The following is a 17685-nucleotide window of genomic DNA, read 5'->3' on the forward strand; positions in this document are numbered from 1 at the left end:
ATTTTTGCTGTATGGAGTCCATTAGAGATTCCAAGTGTATCCAGGTCCTTCTCCACGTGGTCTTTCTAACGGAGTGGAGGTCTTCCTCTTCCTCTGCTTCCCCCGACGGTTGCTGTGTTGTATACTCTCAGAGCTGGAGCGTTGTCATTCATCCGGACGACACGACCTAGCCAGCGTAGCCACTATCTTTTAATTCGCTGAGCTATATTAATGTCGTCGTATATCTCTTACAGCTTATCGTTCAATCGACTGCGGTAATCGCCGTTTCCAATGTGTAAAGGACCATAAATCTTCCTGCAAAACCTTCATCTCGAATCTCGTAACGCCGACTCATCAGATGTTGTCATAGTCCATGCCTTTGCACCATATAGCAGGACGGGAATGATGAGTGACTTGTGTTCGTCGAGAGCACACTTTACTTCTTAATTGCGTACTAAGTTTGAAGTAGCACCTGTTGGCAAAAGTTATTTTGCATATGATTTCTCTGTTTTCTGTTCTTTTTGTTTTTGTAGGCTGTTGCGTTTTTGCGAAAATTTCCTCTAAAATTTTAGTATAATCGAATAAGTATAAAAATCATATTTCTGCGAGTCTGAAAAAGCGCGAATATACCAACAAATCATTTTCATTAATTTTTTTGTGATCCTATTCTGTCGTTTATTCTTCTGCTGTTCTACCTTTCAGTCTTTCTCATTTTGCGTTTGCCACATTTCATTTGCGTCGCTGATTTGGATTATTTCACAGGTGAACAAATCGGTTTTGTGCTACTTAGCAAATGCTCCCCCGAGACTACCGTATTACGCCCACCAAAGGCATTTGCACTGTTTGCCTGACGCGCCGCACTCAACTGCTTGCTACCTGTCTCAAGACGCATGATGATTAATGAAGATCGCGGCACTTAAGCATGACACACTTTCACTTAGCCTCACATATGTCGGGAAGGGAAAGGAAGCAGACGTTTTTTTGCGACATTTATAGACGAGTTTATATGTGTGCATATATGTATGTATGTTCATAGGGTTAAGTAGCTGTTTGTCGGAAGAAAGGGTTTACGCAAAAGAACTGGTGTCTCATTGTTTTTTAGGAAATGTGAGCGTCTCAATGAAATATTACTTTGTGGCAGAACTTGAAATATGACAAGGTAATGCGTTAGAGAAATGAATGATGATGAGATGGAAATTGAATGTGAGTGTATCAAACGGTAAATTCGACAAATATATTTTAATTTTAAAAGGTTGTATTCACGTGTGAATAAAAAAAAATGGAGTTTTGTTGTTGCGTAAATATTGAATTAACTTACGCTTGCGAATATCCTCCGACAATTCGAAGCTGATTCTGCAAAAGTGGAACCAGAACTTTTAATATCTTTTTCGGAAAGCGGTTTTTTCAGTTTAGATTTTGGGCTCGATACTATCAGGGATCTCACTCGAACAGGTTAGAACGCCGGTACGTTGTGGTACCTCAAATTCGTATATAATAGATCGTAAGACCGTTAAAAATCGACAAAGCGCTTTGAGTCTATCGCAAATTTGTTGAGACGGCTATTTCTAATCTCGGCTATGGTTCGTCGAAGGTAAGACTGTCGAGACGTTTTAACCTCAGTCTAGCAAAATCTGGCCAATGAAAGAGAAATGGACTGAATGTTTTCACCTTAGCTTTCTCCTTGACAATTTGTGTCTGCCAGGAGATGAGCTTTGCTAAAAGCAAGTAGTTCAGAAGAACTCCTCTGTCAGTTGCACAGGAGCTGATCATCGAAAGGTGCCCGCTATTGCTAGCTCTTCAACTTTTCAGTTACCAGCGATTCTTTTATGACGAGTCACCGTATAGAATCTGATAATGAAATAATTTGATCCTCTATTGAAAAACACTTTGAACGAAGAGTTAGCGGGCTTAGCGCTATTATTGCCGCTATACTGTCGGAGTGAGTGTACACCTCAATGAGACAGTACGTCTAATGCCACCTTAATAGTAACCACATCTGCATAAAAATACTACAGTGGGTCGACACCATAAAGATTAACGGAGAGCTCCTTACATCAAACTCTCTCTCCAACCTTTTTTAAAGTCGGTGAGGAATACTTCTTTATCACTTAAGAATTGGTAATAATCGAAGAAATAAAATTTTTATAACGTTTTCCATTATTTAAGCCACTCGGAAGTGTAAAAGTTTTCGCAAAAATTACTTTTGCTGGAAGCCGCCATTTTACCAAAAACCAAAATTTTCTAATCTATACTAAGAAATTAACTATTTTTTCCATTTAAAGTCTTCTTCAATGCCAGTCAGTACTTGTGGATGTTCTCCTGGAGAAATTTTTCCAAATGAATTGCCGTATTGCATATGGGCAGAATCGGAACGTTACCACATCCACAACACTCGTATTTATGAAAACCTATACATTAGGATACAAAACTGTTCGTTGGTATGGGCGGTCGGAGTTTTAAGGGCCATCTGGGGGTTGAAAAATTCTAAAGTGGGGGTATGACTCTTCCCTAATAGGCTTAGCGCTTAGCTTGTCAGGAAAGTAATAAGACTGATTTTCTTCCGCCGCGACTGTATTTCGAACCGGGCGCGCACTGACTGGATTCGGTAAAGGTCGTTCCTAGGTAACTAACGACCGGCTGGTCAGTTGTATCTGAGCACCTGGACAAACATTTTCTCCCGACGTATTTCTGTGAGTGATGCAAGCCGATTAAATTCTGTGAGAAACTCGGTAAGTCTGCGACAAGGACGTTTGATATGATCAAAAAGGGTTATCCAGATGTTGCTTTAGCAAGAAGTGGTGTGCTTCGGGTTCACCAAGACTTTTTGGAGGGGCGGTGACTTGTGTGCGCAAAATCTGTGTTTTATGAGATTGTGACGAAGCACTTGAAGATGGTCTCAAAACTGCTCACTGTCGACCAGAAATTGCGGCGTGTGGAAGTGTGCCAAGAAAATCCCAACCGGCAACCCAACGCTTCCGCAGCAGCCCTACAGCCCAGATGTGCAACCTTTGCCTGAAAAGGCCCATGAAAGGCAATCATTTTGAGACGACAGAGGGGATTCAAGCAGTATGCACCTCGGCTTTCCAGGCAATTCCGGAGAATGCTTTCCGCGACGCCTTCAATAATTGGAAATCGCGCTGGCAGTGCTGCATCGAATAAGTTCTACCAAGGTCCTTTCCATAAAATCCGACACAAGTTTTTCAATCCCACAACTACCGAAGACCTCAGTGCCAGTGTCTGACTTTATACTGAAAATATCGATCAATCTTTGAGATATACTATTAATAAAATTCCGAAATTATCTGATCGGGCCAATATTTCTCCCAGCACCATACATCTAATATACATAGTCACCAGCAGAATATTAAGGAAATCGATCTAAATCAAAACCCCTAATATGAAGATATTCGCCGCACTCATTACTTTTGGTTCCTCATTTGCAAGCTATGAAATTCTTAAAGATTACGTGAGGTTTTTTCTGGCCAGACTCGCGAAAAAAAAACTTTAGAAAATGGTGTTTAAGGTTTTTAACCAGTGTTCCATTAATTCCTATCTTTTCGTGCTCTCAAAAATTTTGCGTTAGAAAATGTCATAAAATGAGAGAAACGTGAAGATTTTAAAACGCTCAACGACAAGCAGCCAAGGAAAAAGGGGAAAACACTAATTCATAAAAACAGCGCAGCAGCGATCTATTTAAAATGCTTGCTACCTGACATTAAAGTCTTCCGCGTCATCGCCTGTGTATATACTCCTAACAAGGCATTGCAACAACCACAGCCACACAGTGCCTCCCGCAGCACAACGAAATCAAATCCTATTGCAATACTTAAACTGGGTACAATCGCTGCGACATTATGCCACTAACCTGGAAAGTTACGTCTCGCGACGCGCAGTTGTAAGTGGCGTCCAATTTACAGCTACGCCACGTGACACACTAAATCAACTTAACGCCAAGTTCGTTTGGTGGATTAGTGTGCCACGGCAACTTGGTCCCCACATCTGCTGCTCGACTGCTCCTGTACTTCTAAGCTTTCTACGCCAAACGACAGTGATGGAGGAGAGTTTCTTTGCTGTTGTTGTTGTTAAGCGTACAGCAACGCCGGTAAATCTAATCCTTAGCAAACATAATCGCTGGCAGTGCGGTGTTGCTGCCATGCTGCCACATCAATGCCACAATGGCTGGTTGCGGGGCGACGAAGCTGTGCTCGGTGCTGCCACAGGGTGGAATGCCGAAAAATCTAATATCTTAGCGCAGCGCAGGCGGAAATGTCAGTTTGATAAAGCGCATGGAAAAATCTGGAATTTTTTCGTACACGTTCATCGTTGCCTTGCTGCCGGCTTTCACCACTAACTTCGTGCGAGGCACGTCGTGTTCCGCTCTAAGCTCCAATTGCTCTGGAGCCTAGGCTGCTGCAAAGGTAGGTAGAGGTGGGGTTGTAACGTTTATGATGGCCTTGCGGTGGCACATCAAAACCTTCGCACACTTTTTCTCACCATCCCAAAGTTAGAGAATTCTGATTTTTTTGCGTCACTTAATTTTGCGTTGCTACGGCGTAGCGCCGAATAGATGGGAGTTTATTTAAACAAAAAAAGATGTTCACATTTTTGGTCGGTTTCCGTGGCGGTAGCGCTGGCGGTCTGCCGATTTGGTTTGAGATGTGTGTGTCTGTAGTCAAACGGCTGGCGGCTGCATGGATGATAAGTGTCGTTGGCTGCCAGTGACAAGTGCCGTTGGCGCCTTTGCTATCCAGTAATTTGTTATTTCCGTCTGTGACTGAAAGCCGCCGGCCTTATACTGAGTTCCCGCTCAGTTGTTGTTTGTTTTACACTGGTCTGCACCAAATTAGCCTACTCGCAGCCATTTACGTGCCTATGAAACTTTGTCTGGGTGTATTGTATGTCGGGATGTGTGTGTGTGTCAAGGCATATTTTTGATTAATCAAAAGACATTTTTCTGATGCCAAAGCAGCCTGAATTAATGCAAAAATGATGAGAGTAAATTTATCAAGCTTATTTACTTCCGGCATTAGTTAGTAAGTAAGTGGCCAAAGGCAAAGGTGTCACACGAGCGTGGATGCCACGGTACGAGGTAATTTGAATTTATACATAATTTTTTGAGCGCCATTACAAATATGAATCGGTAGGGGTTGTACTTTGTGGGGTAAGAGCAAGACCAGCAGGCTGTTCACCACTAGAGCGCTTAGATTGAACATTAGCGCAATGTTGCGTGGCGTTGAATATTTACGCCCAACTGAACAGCTGAATGAATATTATTTCAAAGGCACAAAGGCGTTTCTAGTAAATGCATACAAATTACCAGAGTTCCTCAAACCAAAAAAGATACGCAATAAATTTTGATTTCGAAATTATGATTTATTTTTGAATTGATTAGAATTACCTGTAGGCCTGCAATGAGGTGAGAGTCGCATTTGCAGAGATAAATTCATTTATAAAAATAAGTGCAAGCATGAGAAGAGTTTGGTATTGTTTGATTAGGTAATTTCCTGTAGGGCCTTTCTGTTGTAAGTTATTCCGCTTCGTCTTCTTAATTTATTTATTAGGTCATGTAACAGGCTCATTGTTCTCTCTAATTACCGAGCTGAAAATTTCTCTTAACTTAATATGAGCGACCTGAGCGGCTGGCAGAGTTATGTTGAAGCAAAAAGATTCCGAAATCTAATTTTCTCATCTGTGTTCAAGCAATTCTCGTTGGAACCAACTTGGTATTGATTTTTGGACAGTCCAGCTTTCAGAAGACCGCGCGTGCCCTAGGGTTGCGATATGAAAACTCATAATTTTATCGTAAAGTTTGGCACATCTGATGGTCACATAATCTTAACGTTTAGACAATATAACGTTATTTGTGTTGCTTACAGTAAATTAAAATATTCATCTCAGCCAAAAACTGGAACTAAATTGCGAACATTTTCGAGCGATTATTTTTTAAAATTTCGAAAAAAATTTGTTGACGATGAATCTACACATGTGAGCCCGAAAGCAAACAGCTCGACTGTATCATTGTTTCATCCTACCAAAAATAATTGGCGCACGAAGCACTTTGCAGCATATGGTTACCTATTTTTTGGAAAAACTGGACATGTCGCAACCATGCCACTTGAACAACAAAGAACAGCAAATTCTGGGTGATACACAACAATTCCGTTTGCCAGTTGTCCATAGAGAAATCAGGAAAACCTACCACCAAAGACTGATCGCTCTTCACCAACTGATAAGGAGTAAGCATCAGCTTCTTTGTAGAATATTGGCTGACCCTATCATGCAACTTCTTCAACCTACTCCAGGAGAAAATAATTCGAGCTGGTACAATCTTCTATAAGAGTGTACAGTTGCTGGCGAATGCCGCTGATATTGATATCGTTGGTCTCAACAACCGCGCCGTTAGTTCTAGTTTTTTCAGTCTGGATAAGAAAGTTATGCAAATGGCTCTAGTAGTGAACGAGGAATAATCTCCTGTCTTCAAACAAACAATCGTTGCACTCACGACTTGGCTCTCACCTGATTTCGTCTATTCAAAATCCAGCGCGGAATAATTCTTGCGTATAGATGCTACTTCGGAATGAGTAGGCAATTGAGAAGTAAAATCCTCTCTCGACGAACAATGACCAAACTCTACAAGTCACTCATAATCCTCGTCGTGCTGTATGGTGCAGAGGCGTGGTGTACGATGACAACATCTGATGAGTCGGCGTTACGAGTTTTATGCGGCATTGGCTATCCGAATTGATGGAAATATTCTAGCTCTGAGAGTATTTGACACATCACGCGGAAGCAGAAGAATAGAAAGACCTCCACTCCGTTGAAAAATCAGGTGGAGAAGGACCTGGCTACACTTAAAATCTCCAATTGGCGATCACACCTTTCAAATATTTAGCCTACAGGGGGCTACTCCTGTGCCAAATTAGAGTTTTGATTCTCAATGTACTGCTTAGTTATGGCACTTTATAGGGTTTCGGTAAATGGCATTTTGTGGGCGTGGCAGTTGTCTGATTACGCCCATCTACGAACTCGTACTTTTGTTTTTATAGCCTGAGCGGGGTATGTTAAGTTTGCCAAGAAGTTTGTAAAACCCAGAAGGAAGCGTCGCAGACCCTATAAAGTATGTACAAGTATATAAATGATCAGTATGTTAAACTGTCCATCTGTCCGTCTGTATATGTACGAACTGGTCCTTCAGTTTTTAAGATATCGTTTTGAAATTTTGCATACGTCATTTTCTCTTTAAGAAGCTGCTCATTTGTCGGAATTGCCGATATCGGACCAGTATAACATATAGCTGCCATACAAACTGAACGATCGGAATAAAGCTCTTGTACGGAAAACTTTCACATTTGGCAATATATCTTCACGAAAGTTGGCACAGGTTATTTTCTAGGGCAAAAATGTAATTTCCGAAAAAATTGTTCAGATCGGATTACTATAGCATATAGCTCCCATACAAACTGAAGACATAGTTCTTAAAAAAATGCACCTGTAAAGGGTATAGTAGCTTCGGTGCAGCTGAAGTTAACGTTTTTTCCTGTTTTAGTTTTCAGTTGAATTATAAGTACTTCAGGTTTTAGGTTTATGCAATGAGTCTCCTTTATTAAATGATTATGAAATACATAAAAAAATACAATTTATATTGTAGGTAACATACTTAGTCAAACACTAAAATTATATGTCTATGTCTTTATAATGGCGCTAGTGTTTTTAAAATCAACAAATTTCATAATCACATTGACGTAAGCACTTAACAGTAAATAACTATTTACAATATCTCTTAAAGGGTATTTTATGCCGCGAATGAGCTCTTGAGATACTCAAGTAATTAGCAATTAATGTAACGTAATTTAACTGTGCTCCTCTTCACTGAACACTGGATTTTTCATTGCTTATATGCTTAAGTGTGTTGAATGCAGTGTTAACCATATTAATAGGTTCCTTATAATTAACTAAGCTAACGATTCACTATGGATCATGCCGGTATTGTAGACTTAATCACTGCTTTTATCTTTGGCCTTTTTACCGTTTTGATAATTTTGCTTTCATGTTTTGGACATGTTCGTGTGAGTGTTTTGTGTAGAAACTTTCATGTGTTAGTGCCGCTAAGCTTTAATTTACCTAAATTCTGTGCGAGTATTTCGTTTCTATGTTTCCTCTAATGTATGATGCTTCCTTCAGCCTTCTTCTTGCAAAGTAGTCAATTCAAATGTTGTTTTTATGTTTTGGTTAGGTGTTTGCTTATTTAACTAATGCTTAAAACTACGTTAATTTACTAAGTTACAGTTATGCTCTAAGCTGGCAGGCCTTTTCGATTTGACTTTCTATGTAGACAGCTAACTCCAATGGGAGTTGGTTAGCTGTGGGGACCCTCGCGAAAACAATAGGAAACATAGCCAGAATACCCAAAGCTGCATATATACTGAAAATACAAAAATTATTTCATGTACTATATGTATTAAAACATTTTATAACAAATGGCATCATAATTTTTATGGCAATTTTTAAAAAACATTTTAAATAATTATGTAACTAACCTATGCTTTCATAACAACTGCCACTACCGGATGCGCTAGCGCCATTACCTTGCCCCAGCAAGCGTTGTTTGTGTCCAGCATCACGCAGCGCCAAGATCGTTGCCCGCACCTTGCTCTCGCGCCGCACACTCGATATGCCCATTATATCCGCCACACATTTCAGCTCTAGAATTTCACTTTTCGATATGAAACGTGGATCGTCGATGTGTATGCGCAGCTGCAGAGAACTGGCGTAGAGCATGAAACCGTCTGTGTTGCGTGTGATCTCATTCAGCTGTGGTTGGAGGCTTGTAAATGGTGCCTTTGGGTTAGAAAAATAATCAAATGTTAAATAAAGGTATATACAAAATAGCTTGGCAGTTTGATATTAAGGTTTTTTAACTTATAAAATATTAAAAGTTCATTAAAAAACTCAAATTATAGTTAAAGAAAAATTGTTAAAGGTTGCTGGGTAATGTTCTTTTTAACAACGATGTGATTTCCAGCAATGGAATGGATCATTGATGAGTGAGAACTTGCATGATCTTAAAGACCTGAAATAGTTCTTATATACCACAGATGATCCTTAGATATTAACGCTTTTCTCGGTTTCTATGGCAACTTGTTGGACAAGCCCTCTAAAAGTCAGTTTGTGCAAAACCACGCAAGCTTTCGTATTTTTTTTTACGACACTGTTAAATATAATCTCTTTACTGAAAGTACTTTAGAGCAGTTATTCGAACTTGACCCTTTAAAAAAGTTAATTTACCGTGTTCCTCATAACTTGGTAATGGATCAACTGAATTCAAAAAAATTAGGATGCATTCGTTAGATAAGAGTTTTCCCAGGGCCGAGAGACTTTCTCGAAAATCCCATTTGTCATTTTTTAAAACACCTTGAAGGAAAAAACTTGATTTTTAGCGAAAAATTGGCTAAATTGTTATTGTGAAAGAAAAGCAATGAACAATCTTGGCAAAATTTAATCACAAGCAAGAAGAGAAAATGTTATGAGAAAGAGATTAGTTCTGAAGTTTACGGTGATTCAAGTTTATCAAAAAAATAAGCCTGCGAGTGGTGAAAGACGGTCGAAAGATCAATGAAGACGTGCATCGTTCAGCACAAATATGGACCTTTGGTGCTTAAAAATTGTCGGGCAAATGTTAGAGTGATGGCAAGAGATCTCGACATCTTTCGCGAGACCATGTGAATGAATTGGTAGATATTTTGTACAGGTCTCTTTGAACATGCCTGGCGCGCGAATTCCGATTCCACATTCATGGAGGGCATTATAACTGTCGATTAGACATCAGTTTATGAGTTTGACATGCAAAAAAACCAACAATCTCGGAATGGAGGGGAAAAAACGAGCCGAAAGCAAAACAAGCAAGGAAGGGATAAGTTCGAGCGCAACCGAACTGTTTATACTCTTGTAACTTTGAAGCATCAAAATCAGGGAAATACTTTAAGGTGTAAAACTTTAATCAGAGGATCGAAATTCAAGCAATTTTATATATGTATACATTTACAAATACCATATATTATATTACCCATACACTGAAGGTTTGTTGAAATCGGGTTAATATTGTCCGATTTTATCAATTGTTCTAGGTCCGACTTTGTTCATTTTTGTATTGCGACCCCGGTCGGGTAACGAGATATGTGATTTCACCAAAAAGTGGGCGGTGCCAGGTCCCTCGCCCAATTTTCAAATCGGTTTATAAAATTCAATGTCTCTGGCGTATTTGTTTATTGATTTATTGAGGTTTTAGTAGTTTTTAACCTTATCGTTAAATTGAGAGTGAGCGGGGCTATCTTCCGATTTCATCCATTTCACACTGTTCATATACGTTTTTATAATATTTGTGCTGGGTGAATTTCGTTGTTGTAGCTTTATTTGCTTAGGGGATATGAACTTTAAACTTATTAGGGGGCGGGGTTATGCTTACTTTTAAAAATTCTTTACCCGCATTTGCCCCTTGCTACTACGATCCTCTGTACCAAATTAGAGTCTTATTTTTTAATCTAGTGCTTAATTATTCATTTTTGTATATTTTAGGTTAATGGCGGTTTTTGGACCTGGCAGGGGTCCGATTACGCCCAACTACGAATTGGTTTTGATTTATTGATTTTTAGTCACATAATCTACCTTCGAATGTTGGATTCTGAGCAATTTTTGGTCGTCATTTGTGCGGAACAAACCGTGCACACACCTTTCATAAGCTCAAATGTTCGGTCAAAATGTAATAAATCGATGTTTTGGAGATGTTCAATTCCATTTCCATGAATTTCAATGATGACTTCGGCTGATTTTTGATGAATTCACGCACAGTTTCGATGGAATTTCCGGTGATCATTGCCCCGGATTTTGATTGGCCAACATGTTGATCGTCATTTATGTCCTCATGAACACTTTGAAAACTTTGAAACCACTCGTGCACTCTGCTAAGGGATAGGCAATCACCGTCATAAACTCGTTTCATCATTTGAAACGATTCGGTAAAAGTTCTACGAATTTTAAAACAAAATTTAAAGTTGGCTCTTTGTTCGAAGCTCATTTTCGCACCGATAACACAAACATATTGACACTTAAAACGCGATAACTTTACTTCCAATCAATGAAATGTCATGTCTCACTGGACAATCGATAAAGATAGCAAATTCTAACGCACTAGTCGACATACAGATGGTGCCACCAGGGGCGCTAGATTCAAAAAGTCCTGTTTACTTTGGAACGCTTCTTGTATACAACATTTACTAGAACTCACAGATTAACCGATATGACAAGAAATTTGGTGTTTGAGTCCTTGAAAAGTCACAGCCCAATTTCGACAACTTTTCTGTATAAGATTAAAAACACTTGTGCAACGTATTATTCCTATACAAGAATACTGATGTTCACAGTTGTTTCACAGAATTGGTCGGGTAACTTCAAACACCGAATTCGGTTTAAAATAGTAAATTGGTTCCAACTGATCATCAACACGACAACGAAATAAAGGAATTGGTGCTTGAGAATCAACGTTTGATAATATCCTGGTAGTCGGAAAACAATATTTTACGGACGTTAACGCGACGCTGAAAAATTGAGTGGTTTTGGAACAAGTCGCGCTTTTGCTTTTCCTATGCACAAAGAGACATTCAAAATGGTTTTCACTGATCCTTCCAATATTTCAACGATGCCAGTAAGATCTCTGGTTGTTAATCGTCTTATGACTGTCGATGAGTCTTGGATCTGAGCCGAAATCGAAAAAACCACCTAAAAGCAGGCCAAAAATCATAGTTATGTTGACAGTTTTCTTTGATTATCGAAGGTTGGTGCACTCCGAATTCCCTCCTACCTAACAAACTGTCATTAAAGAATACTATTTGAGTGTTCTGTGTCGTTTGAACGAAGCTTTTCGTAAAAGGGGCCGCAATTTTGGGCTGACAACTTTCGGGTAATGCGCTTCCTTATGTTTTTGCCAAGTTTTCAACCAATATCGTGCCGCAAGCATTGTATTCGCCTGATTTTGCTCCGTTTGACTTCTGGCTATTCAGCAAACTCAAACGACTTTGAGAAGGACGATTTCGATTTTGAAGAATAAATTAAGAATTATAAAATTATGAACAACGTATTATAATATTATTTTTTTTGTTCATAGTAGTAAACCGTATATATTGGTCCATAAGTAAGATATCTTAGTAAAATTAACTGAATATATAATATTGGATATACAATAAATGAGTGGTTTTGAGTTGACTCGGCTTTTTCTCAAATTACTTGTTTAGCTTTATTTTCGGTTTATTACTGTTTGGCGTCTCTGTCCGATTTAAATCACAAGAGGTCTAACAATCTCCCCAGTTTCAGCAACATATTTATTTATTATTTAATTAAATATATTAGGACTATTAGTTCCGAATAATTCGTTTATAAATACACTAAAATTGGTCATTTGAGCTACAGGACATTTGTTCGATGGATAGTCCAGTCAAGAGCTCACCAAACGAAGCGGTAAAGGTACCTAGTTATCTCTTTGTCCACACAAGCCACAATTTTACATGGCACTTTCGAATTTTAGTTGGAGGAAGACATTGATCGCGGATGTACTCTATTTTTTGTGAAGTGCCTGGATGCACATATCGGTAACCAGCATCGCGCTTTTAGCTAGCATAGTTGTATCTAACTACAGGCATTGCATATTCCGTCCTAGACAGGCTTATATTATGAATACATATATTACTGAATATTCTTTGTTCATTCAGAAGACTCAGTGTTTTGGAACTTTTTTTAAAAAATCTATGCACCTTGCCTATAGGAGCGTTAATTCTGGCCGCTTAAGCAATCAACGCTCCAAATAGCAGCCTCGAACTACTCTTTCAACTAATTAACACAGATTTTTTTTTGTCGTGCAAATGCTTTTAGACTTAAATTTGTCACAGTAAAATCGAGTTTCGAACATATGTGCGCATCGTATTAACTTTGACTTCTGAGGAATTTCGAACCTACACTAAACCGCTTGAAGTACATGTGCTTTTCATATGAAATTGAATTGCATTCATTTACAGTTTGAAGAACTTGTACATTTTATGGGCACTCAAGTGCACTTACTAACTGAATTGCCAACAAACACACATATGTGCACACGAGAATACATATGTGCACTAGGGTGTTCGATATTTCCCAAGTTAATTGTTTGCAAATGTCCCCTTAAGTTTCAGTTTCTGCCCTTAAAATAAGCAGCCAACTTAAATAAGCTCGTTATTATACCCTGAACATGGTATAAACGTATTAAATTTGACACGATTTTTGCTAAAAAGATACGTTAGAGACCCTAAAATATATAACGGGTGATTTTTTTGAGGTTAGGATTTTCATGCATTAGTATTTGACAGATCACGTGGGATTTCAGACATGGTGTCAAAGAGAAAGATGCTCAGTATGCTTTGACATTTCATCATGAATAGACTTACTAACGAGCAACGCTTGCAAATCATTGAATTTTATTACCAAAATCAGTGTTCGGTTCGAAATGTGTTTCGCGCTTTAATTTTGTTCAGCGATGAGGCTCATTTCTGGTTGAATGGCTACGTAAATAAGCAAAATTGCCGCATTTGGGGTGAAGAGCAACCAGAAGCCGTTCAAGAACTGCCCATGCATCCCGAAAAATGCACTGTTTGGTGTGGTTTGTACGCTGGTGGAATCATTGGACCGTATTTTTTCAAAGATGCTGTTGGACGCAACGTTACGGTGAATGGCGATCGCTATCGTTCGATGCTAACAAACTTTTTGTTGCCAAAAATGGAAGAACTGAACTTGGTTGACATGTGGTTTCAACAAGATGGCGCTACATGCCACACAGCTCGCGATTCTATGGCCATTTTGAGGGAAAACTTCGGACAACAATTCATCTCAAGAAATGGACCCGTAAGTTGGCCACCAAGATCATACGATTTAACGCCTTTAGACTATTTTTTGTGGGGCTACGTCAAGTCTAAAGTCTACAGAAATAAGCCAGCAACTATTCCAGCTTTGGAAGACAACATTTCCGAAGAAATTCGGGCTATTCCGGCCGAAATGCTCGAAAAAGTTGCCCAAAATTGGACTTTCCGAATGGACCACCTAAGACGCAGCCGCGGTCAACATTTAAATGAAATTATCTTCAAAAAGTAAATGTCATGAACCAATCTAACGTTTCAAATAAAGAACCGATGAGATTTTGCAAATTTTATGCGTTTTTTTTTTTTTAAAAAGTTATCAAGCTCTTAAAAAATCACCCTTTACAACAAATGTGTTGCCCATACGACATGGTGTACTCTAAGAATACATTACATTTGAAGCTTAAGCTTAATTACAAATAACTTTTAATAGAATGTTTTTATAAAAAAGTTATTTAGACCTTATTTCTAACGCGAAACATTTTTTGTTGTTGCCTCATTTTTTCAAAGTTGTATATTTATTTGTTTTGGAGATAAAAACTGTTTAACAAAATATCACATATTTCCATATAAAATATATGGACAGAGTTAAATGAATTGGGCATGGTTTAAATTGAATATAAAGAGTTTTTAGGTTGGATTTTTTTTCGAGCAAAAATTATAATTTCAGGGGCGCTTTCAAAGGCAGTCAACGTGGGAATTAATGGACACCCTAATGTAGTCACACATGCGGATCACTTTGATGCTGGGGCGTGCCACCAACAACATTAGAACAAACTTACTAACAAAGGTTGATAACCGTGTAGGTTTATTTGTATGTGGCAATCTTTTCTTTGTATGTATGTATGTGTGCATATGTGCATGTGAGTTGAGAATGAACATGAGTGCTTAAGCACTTAAAGAAGTTAGCAGAATTACGTTCTTTCCGTCAAGCAATGACAGAAATGAAAATTCTTTTGAAACGGAATTTTTATGAAGTGAATAAAGGTGAGATTATTATTATTACCTTTTTGAGTCTTTCCTGATTTTTCCTTGCGCTTCGCACGAAGCGAAAATGCAAAAGCGACCATATGGATTGCGCTGACATAAAGGCGCCGAGCACTTTAAGTAGCCGTAGTGATGTGTAAATTAAGATGATTAAAGTGAGAAGTGGGAATTCTCTTCATCAACAAGCTGAACGAATCATTTGCAATTGCAGGGAAGCGGGTGTACATGTATGTATGTGTGTGTGTGTGTTGAATGGCATGAAATTAAATGTTAAGTGCTTATCTATAAGAGAGAGTGAAATTAAAATAGCGGTATGTGCGTATGCGTCTGTGTGTGTGTGAGTTTGCTTGCGCCGGCAGCTGCATTGCCATAAAATTAACACTTGAGCAAGCTGATATCCGTTTTGCCGGCGCAGAGTTGGCTTGTGTTGTCTCATACATATGCAAGCTGTTGGCTGTGTCACAGTCATGGCTTTATGCACACAACTACTTATGATTGAGTTTATAATAAGCGCTCCAGCATATGCAACTGCAAGTGCATGCCATGCATGTGTATAGGTGTGTGTGCATGCAGCATGGGCATTAAAGCGTGTGCTGGGCGCTCGCTGCCTTGAGGCTTCTGCCTTCTGCTTGCTGCCATCGCCGTGAACATTACTTCTGCATTTATTGCCACTGAATGCCTTTATTATGGATGATGGCAATAAGTATGCCAGCAACAATTTCAGACACACTCTTATGTGCTTTTAAAAAACAACACACACAAACAAACAAATAAACAGGCATGACAACAAAAGCAAAAGCAACAGCAACAGCAGCAGCTGGTTATTGCTACCGACGACTTAACTTAACAACCTTGGTGACGATGCTGATGATGACGTTTAAATATGCCGATAACGAGTGCATTTGTGAGCGTTGCGCAAGTATGCATTATTACCGTTATACGAGTACGCACTCGCACATAAATATGCGTGCATTGTCGCACTTGTTTCAGTTGAATTTTTTGTGCGTTTGTGTCTGTGTGTATGACAGTTGATATGGACATACTTTTAAAAAATATCTTTATGCTGAAGAAATATGGATGGGATATGTGGCTTGAGCAATGGCTGCATTTAAATTGTGGTTATTTAATGTCGGACAGCAAGTGATAACGCTATTATTTTAATGAAAACGAGAACAACTTCAGTTCCATCGATGCACACACACAAGCACAAAAACAAGAAATTTATTTTTAGCGCAATTATTGTATGACAGCTATGTGCTATAGAGGCCCGATCTGTAGAATATCTTCGGAGACTGCACCGTTGCCTTAGGAAATAATCTAAGCCAAATTGTGTAAAGCTCTCACTTCAAATGAAATAAGTTTCCATATAAACACTTGATTGTGATCGTACAGTTTATATGGCAGCTATATGCATCCCGATTTCCACAATTTCTTCAACTATCTGAATTTATAATCCATGTGAAATCATGAAGATATTTTGTTAAGTATAGAAGTTTTCGATACAAGAATATGATTTCATTCGTTCAGTCTTCTGAAGTTATAAGCTCTGGTGCTTCGTTACCTATGTAGTTTATACTAGGCTAGATGCTAGATGCTAGATTGAAAGATGAGGAATTCACCGCGACCTTAGGTCTATTGTGCCCTCTCCTAAATCACATAGACTCACTTAGCCCCAGCGCATTGATGAAGTCCAATAGACTACCGGGTGCTAGTGAGGCGATGCGATCCCTATCCGGAAACATGGATCCAAGGGCCTTAATCCTGCGTCTGCAGATTGCTGTGCAGTCAATCAGCAGGTGCTCCGGGGTTTCAGGCTCCCTGTCAAAGAACCGGCAGTTAGCACAAGAGGATAGGCCCATCTTATACAGTTGCCTACTCATCTTGCAGTGGGCAGTATACAATACGACTAGTAGCCTGAGTTTGTTCTTGGGGAGGTTAATAAAAACCTTGAACCTGCTCAAGTTGTATCCTCCAATTAGCAACTTGGCATGTCTCATACCTTATGCTTGTTGCCAATGCTATTCCTTGCGGAGTAGCTCTTTTATGGTATGGGGACCTACTCCATTAAAGGGTTCGGGTCCTACCATGTTGGTGGAGGCTGCGGAGCGGGCGAGCTCGTCTGCCAGTTCGTTACCGGCTATACCTCTGTGACCAGGTACCAAGATTAGGTGTACCTGGTTTCTTTCCGCAAAGCTGTTCAGCCTTTCCCTAGCGATTTGATCTCTTAAGAGGAGATCGCTTTTAGTGTCGCTTGACTATCGCTTAGAATGGCTATTCGCTCATTGTGTCTTTTTCATCCTCTGGGACGAGATTACTAGGCTCCTTGTAATAAATATGGTATTGAAACTCCATTTAAGAATTGAAGGTGGTTCAGACTTAAGCTTTGACCACTCAACAACACGGCGTCATCGAATAAACATACTGATTGGTACAACTTCAAAACCGTACTGACTAACGTCAATCTCGAGCTCAACTGAAAAATTCGACGTAAAGTTTATTAGAAAAACGAAATTGATTATATGTAGTGTATGGGAGTTGTGGTAGTTCCCTGGGTTTCATTAAGGTACCTCATATACAATCACCAATCATATGGAGTAAAGTCAGCCAGATGTTCGAAAATTCTGATAATAGTTATATGGGGTGAAGTTTTTACCCTATTTTATATATTTTAGACGCAAAGGTACACTGATATAAGTAAAACTTGTTCTATGTATAGTTTTCATTAAAATAGCCACTATAAAGCCACCCGGAAGTTCCAATAATATATTATGTATATGGCGGCTCAAGA

At 39.1% G+C, this 17685-nt stretch overlaps 1 protein-coding gene across 1 annotated transcript in view; it reads right to left on the reverse strand.

Moving 5' to 3' along the window:
• Window positions 1-7553: 7553 nt before the first annotated feature.
• LOC105234167 (uncharacterized) overlaps window positions 7554-17685 on the reverse strand; it is a 138466-nt gene continuing 128334 nt past the window's right edge. Inside the window, exons 6-7 of the mRNA XM_011216452.4 lie at window positions 8517-8817; window positions 7554-8401 (exon numbers count right to left, since the gene is read on the reverse strand). Of these exons, the coding sequence (XP_011214754.2) occupies window positions 8316-8401; window positions 8517-8817 (387 nt within the window). The 3' untranslated portion in view covers window positions 7554-8315. The remainder of the gene's footprint in view (window positions 8402-8516; window positions 8818-17685) is intronic.

This window comes from Bactrocera dorsalis, chromosome 2, assembly GCF_023373825.1.
Source record: "Bactrocera dorsalis isolate Fly_Bdor chromosome 2, ASM2337382v1, whole genome shotgun sequence".
Taxonomy (NCBI): Eukaryota; Metazoa; Arthropoda; class Insecta; order Diptera; family Tephritidae; genus Bactrocera; species Bactrocera dorsalis.